This window comes from the organism of the source record quoted next, unplaced genomic scaffold (assembly GCF_019419815.1).
Source record: "Pyrus x bretschneideri cultivar Hongxiangsu unplaced genomic scaffold, Pyrus_bretschneideri_v1 Contig1, whole genome shotgun sequence".
NCBI lineage: Eukaryota > Viridiplantae > Streptophyta > Magnoliopsida > Rosales > Rosaceae > Pyrus > Pyrus x bretschneideri.
Genome location: NW_025999390.1, coordinates 4,769,620 through 4,775,619, shown reverse-complemented (window position 1 = coordinate 4,775,619; position 6,000 = coordinate 4,769,620). Strand labels below are relative to the sequence as shown.

The 6,000-nt window shown below is 34.7% G+C and overlaps 1 protein-coding gene across 1 annotated transcript; it reads right to left on the bottom strand.

Moving 5' to 3' along the window:
• Positions 1 to 412: 412 nt before the first annotated feature.
• On the bottom strand, positions 413 to 4,099 carry LOC103950115 (abscisic acid 8'-hydroxylase CYP707A1). Its single transcript, XM_009361265.3, has 8 exons — positions 3,752 to 4,099; positions 3,337 to 3,658; positions 2,908 to 3,057; positions 2,552 to 2,800; positions 2,127 to 2,216; positions 1,932 to 2,010; positions 1,159 to 1,265; positions 413 to 866 (listed from the first exon to the last, which is right to left on the bottom strand). The coding sequence occupies exons 1-8, from the start codon at positions 3,955 to 3,957 to the stop codon at positions 651 to 653; spliced, it is 1,419 nt and encodes a 472-aa protein (XP_009359540.2). The 5' UTR covers positions 3,958 to 4,099; the 3' UTR covers positions 413 to 650.
• Between the last annotated feature and the right edge of the window lie 1,901 nt (positions 4,100 to 6,000).

The window sequence follows — 6,000 nt, the reverse complement described above, 5'->3', positions numbered from 1 at the left end:
TCTCTCAACTACAGGTATGGACAGGCTCGTGGAGTCAAGAAGAAGATGATGGTGACTAAGTTAAAGACGGTCTGTGAGGTTTTGGAAGGATTTGAGAGCTGTAAGTTTGAGTGTACGGAGAGAGAGAGTTCAAGAAAGAAGGAGAAGCAGATGGTTGCACATGTGTGTGTGTGTGAGCCATGGGATAGGCCAAAATAAAAGAATCAAGGCCCTGATTGGGCCATGAGGTTTAGGGCAAAAGAAAATCAATCTAAAACAAACCCAAATTCTAATTGGGTCCAAATTCGTGGGAGACGGTTGGTCAATTCCTTAGGCTCGATTACACAATCGTATTACAACATTTCAAGGGCAACATCGTCATTTCCACGCTATCGAGGAGAAAATATATAATAATTCGGGACGGGTAGTCACATGACCAACGTTAAAAAATATTAAAATAATATTTGAAAACAAATCTTATGGGATGCCAATTTTGACATTGCCCTCAGTGCCTCAAATCTATGAGGATTTGACTACTTAATGGTTTTCTCCTTCAATTCTTGCAATTTTGTGTCTGCATAGCAATTTAACTTATCGGTTGAGATGCTTACAAAAAAACATGAAATATAAGGATGAGTTAAATTGGGGAGGGTTATGAGAAATCAACTACATCAGGCAGATTGTTTCCAAAATTTGGTTGGGAGTCCATGCAGAGGCACAGGGAAGGGGCTATATTGAATCTCACTTTGGGATCCCACTACTTCCCACTTCAACTTGGTGACCAAATGGTGCATCATAACCAGCATTTCCAGCTTTGCAAGCTCGTTTCCGGGGCAGGCATGCACTCCACTTCCAAATGGCATAAATGTATTTGGCTTTGGTGCCACCTAATTAAGCATCAAACACAGTTTAATTAAAACATCAAAATGCATTAGTTGTTAATAATTATAGTACGTTATATCTTATCCTACTTTACATCAACGTACAATAATATATATTTGTATTTTAAGTCGTTCAGATTCATCCGCTAAACTTTTTATATATAATTTATTAACGCACATCTCACGATTAAATTTTACAATATACTCATAAATTCTAAAATTCTCGAGATCTTATAAGTTTAGATATAGAGGGGTAGAATGAGCAAGAACAGAAAAAAAGGAACAGTAGTCCCCATACCTCGAATCTAGAAAGATCGAATTTCAGAGGGTCGGCAAAATATTCAGGATTGTGATGAATGTTCCTGAACAAAGGCATCACTTTCCAACCTTTCGGAATCAAGTACCCTGTGACATATTCCACCGTCAATCATATATACATCTCTAGGTTTATTTTTTCTTATGGCTACTACATCTCATTTTCTAGTTAGATAAATTAATGCACATATGCTAGAAACAAGAGAATATGTTTGACCAAACAAGTAGAAAATGTGTATGTAGTCATCAATAATTAAATTTTTGTTTTTGTTTCTTTTCTATTAAGGGTGCTATAGACACATACATATTTTACCTATCACACAACTCTCTTAATTTTCAACCGTCGGATTGAATAAATTGAAAAAGATCGATGGATTAACAAGGGTATTTAAGAGGTAAAAAGATGTGTGAAATATTACTATCCTTCACTAACTTTCGTTCATGACCAATTATTTCGTCTTGGATATATATCTTATAGGAGCAATTTCATTAAAAATTTGGGGACACAATGATACAATTATGTATGACAAAATGTCTCTTGTGAATGTCATTAAAAAATTAGAGACATGATTATCGCATAGTATAGAATCAATAGACATAATGAATTAAATGTTAATCAATGGAAAAAAAAAAAACCAAAAAATGTGCATAAGTTGATAAGAAGAAAAAGTGCGAAAATCATAAGAAAAATTTAAATGCCACCTCATATGTGTAACTTATAGAAAATTATTTATTAATTTATAGTCTTGTAAGTACCTTTGTATTCCACATCAACGACAGCCTCTCTAAAGGCAAAAGATATAATAGTTGCCATTCTCAAACTCTCTAAAATAACCTGAGAAAGAAAGAAGACACGTAATTCCCTACAGTTAGCAACAAATTAAGTAAAAATATAATTCCATTTCTTGTATGATTGCATCGTATGAGACAGTGCATGCATATATCTCATACCTTGTGACTAACTGGCATGTTTCTAGTCTGTGCCCAGCTCAATGGGTGCTGGCCTTCTTCATTTGCTTCACGAATTATCTTCTGCTCAGCCTGCAAATTAGGCAAGTATACTTAAATATAAACAAAATTGTCATATCATTTTACAGATAAAGAGACAACAAATGGTGTGAAAGTGAGTTGTTCTAGAAAGAACCACGATGATATGGCTATAGCTGTATTTTGGTGTCCATACATATACATAGTTGTAAGCGTATCATACTTGATTTCTAACTGTTGATGAAGTGTGAGTTTTACAGTAATCAAAGGATTAAACATTGCTTATACGCATGAGTAGTTGTGGATCTTCACACTGATAAAAACAATGAGAAATTACTCGCATGCGTGAACAACTGAATATATCATTTGTTGAAGTGTCTTTATAGTACCTTTACAGCCCCTAGAAGCTTAGGGTCATCGTGGAGGTACTTGACAATCCAGGTCATTACACTAGCTGTGGTGTCTTGAGCAGCAAAAAGCACACCCAAAATGTTGTCAGCAATTTGGTCATCAGTTATGACTTCAACCTTTTCATCTTTTGGGTTCAACATGCAACCTAATAGATCTTTTTCGAGTAATCTTTTCTCATTCCTATCACGTATAATGTCACCCAAAATCACTCTTAGTCTCTTCCTTGCCTACAAATAATCGAAACAATTAGTTTATCAAAAACATGTTTAGATTTAATCAATAATTACATGAAAATTTGACAAAAATAATTAATTACATGAATTTTAAAAAATACCAATAAAGCCTTTTTGTATGGTGTGCCCGGAAAGTTTGTGGGGAATGAATTGTAGCCTTTGTCCACAATGGTGTAATTCTTTTTGAGCTCTTCTTTGTAATGTGCCTCCAAATTGCCAAGAATTGCAAGTATACCAACCTCGAAAGATAACTACGAGGACACAATAAATAAAATAAAATAAAAGTCAGTCAAAATAAAAACCATACGAGCAAAGACAAGAAACTTTATCATATGAAATATGAACAGTACTTTTTAGATAACCCATTTGTTTAAACAAAAAGGGCATAGTCAAAGATCTTTTTATTTAATTGTATTTTATCACGATTACAGGGTTCCGCATGCGACTATTGACGAATAACTAATCTTCCGTAATTCTTTCATACTATCACTTAAAACAAAATTAATGATTTTAGGTTAGGAAAATCTCACCTTCTTCATATGATGGAAGGTGTCGATGACTTGGCCAGTGGCCCAGGAATCTGTGGCAGAAACAGCTAAGCCTTCAATATGAGGCACCAAATTTCGAATAATGTCAAGGGAGAGAGATCCTTGAACTAATTTCCTCATCCGCATATGGTAATCTCCTTGGTGAAAAAACAGCGCTGACGGACCAATCAAACGCTCTTTGCTTTTGGGATACGTGGGCTTGAACAAGTGAGCTCGAGTCACCAATACAAACTTTGCGGCCTCGGGGCTTGCCAGCATGACACTTGGACATCCAAGGATATGCGTTTTGAAAATCTCTCCGTACCTGAACAAAGTATAGAGCATAGAAATGTTCAGAGTTCAGGAAAAAAAAACAGCCTGATCGACGAGGAAATGGGGGGCAATTTGACCTACGTACCTTTTCTGTTTGGAAGAAAAGAAGCTGTTTGGGTTTTGAGAATAGAGCTGGAGGGTCTCTCCTATATAAGGCCAACCTAATGAACCTGGAGGGAGCTGAGCCCCTTTCTGGGGTACTTGTCCTCCTCTCTTGTCCCTTTTCATAAAAATTACAAATGACAGAAGGGTGAAGAGAAAGATCAAAACGTAGGTCAAAATTGCATCCATCGATCTCTAAACGCTAAACCCTAAACCCGATGGCTTTCTCTCAATCTCTTTCTTAGTGAGAATGCTAATTTAGTTGGTGAGGTTTTGTAGAAAAAAAGAAGAGTTGTATGCTTTGCTAATTTTGAGCCACTGGTAGAGAGGAAGAAGAAGCAGTTTATATAGAGGTAAAAGGTTGCAGAAGAGAGTAGAGACAGACAAAATGTGGGGACAAGTGTCGATTGGAGATTTGGTTGCCAGGTGTATATGGTAAATAAGGTACACAAATTTCCAGAGGATCCTGAGTCTCTACATCTTGAACTTGTGCATTTACTTGCATTTCGAAAAATCTAAACCAACCAAACAATCTGATGGCTTAAAGTAAGCCACGCCAATTCCGCTAATTTTCTTTCATCTCCCCTTCTGTTTTCTACTCTGTTAACAGGTCTTGATCAATCATCCTAGTCTCTCATCTTGTGTTCCATGAGTAACACGATTTTGACTTTTTTTCTTCACCTGATTGTGTTATTTCTCTTTAATACAATACACGTTCCAACATTAAGCATACACTAAAAATAATGACAAATCTAGTGGAATTTTGCCTCTCAACATCTTGAGAGAAAGAAGTATGAAAGCTAAAAATAGTCAAGCTCGCTTGTTAATATTCTCTTTGCTTTTGTTTTGTAATATAATTTTCCAATTTGTAATTCACAAAGCTATTACCGTCAATTTTGAGAATGTTACAAATTTACCCTCTAGGCTAACGTGGTTACTTTGACCTGTTGGATCATTCAAATGGTTTAGATTTTTTAAAACGTAAGTAAATACATTCTCTAAATGAAGAGACTCGGGATCCAATTTCTAACTATAGCAACAAGAAATTCATTACCTGTACACACAATTTTCACCTTGCAGGGTTAATTGCTTCGTTGTTCAAATCATTTTTCACCTTTCTACGTTAATTTTTTTTTAGCCCCATACGAATCCCCTTGGATTTTCTTGGACATGCTTAATCCAGAAAGTAAAAACACTAGCGTTGTAATTACTTTTGGAATTTAAAAATTAGCCTTGTAATATGTTGTTACAAGAAATCTAGGAGGCTCAGTCCAATCTAGTCGATATAAATTTTGATTTATTTTTGGGGTTAAACCTAAGTTGAACAAGAGTATAACAAGTGCACAACTTTCATTCTAACCCGACAATAAACTTGAATCTAAGCTAGAGTATATGACATTGTACAAGAGATTTCTAAAATCGAGGAAAATAAGCAATACCAACTAAATTGCAAACTTGGTCTTATATATAGTTAGGTTAGTCAAAATAGTGTGCTCTCTTGCACTCAAGTTCGAATTCCTCTAATAATTCAGACAAATTCACTTGTATCGCTTGGCATGTGAGTATACTGAAAATTGCACCATTTGGCATGTGAGGATATTGAAAATGTATATCAACTCAAAACAACAAAGTTTTACATTCCCCCTTTCATATTTAGAATTTCAACAATAATCTTAATTGATTAGCAAATAATAGAACTACAAAATACAATGTATTTGAAATAAGTAAATCTATTCAATGTAATATTTTGAATTTTAAAAAATTAGGTTTAATGAATCATCAATTAAGATCTTCCATTTTTTTCATTTCTTTCAACACACCATTGTTAACATGATAATCATGCACTTTAACCATATTTAGACACTTAAGTGCATTCCTTATCTACTTGAAATACAAAGGGATGCATGCGACCTCAGTCTATATTAACCGCATTGCTGTCTCCTAATCCTAAATTAAAAAGGTAATAAAGTTACAAATATGGTAAAAATACTTGGCTAATTAGTACTGTTGATTTACCATCAAAGTTAATTAAAATTTGAAAGGTAAGAAATGTGCTCCGTCTAAAATATAAGTGACATGCATGCATGCTTAACTTGGTCTTAACTATTTAGGTTTCTTGACATTATTAGAAAAGGAGGCAATCCAAGACAAATTAAACCGATCTTGTTGTCTTTTGATTGCGATTTTCAACAGGGTATTCGAAAATCTTCTAGCTATGTGCTTAATAGTACG

Excerpts from the sequence above, each read along its gene's own strand:
- LOC103950115 (XM_009361265.3), bottom strand. The coding sequence starts at position 3,957 with ATGGATGCAATTTTGACCTACGTTTTGATCTTTCTCTTCACCCTTCTG. Across the intron at positions 1,266-1,931 it reads CGTTGATGTGGAATACAAAG|GGTACTTGATTCCGAAAGGT; the intron begins GTACTTACAAGA and ends AATATGTCACAG. Across the intron at positions 867-1,158 it reads TCGATCTTTCTAGATTCGAG|GTGGCACCAAAGCCAAATAC; the intron begins GTATGGGGACTA and ends ATGCTTAATTAG.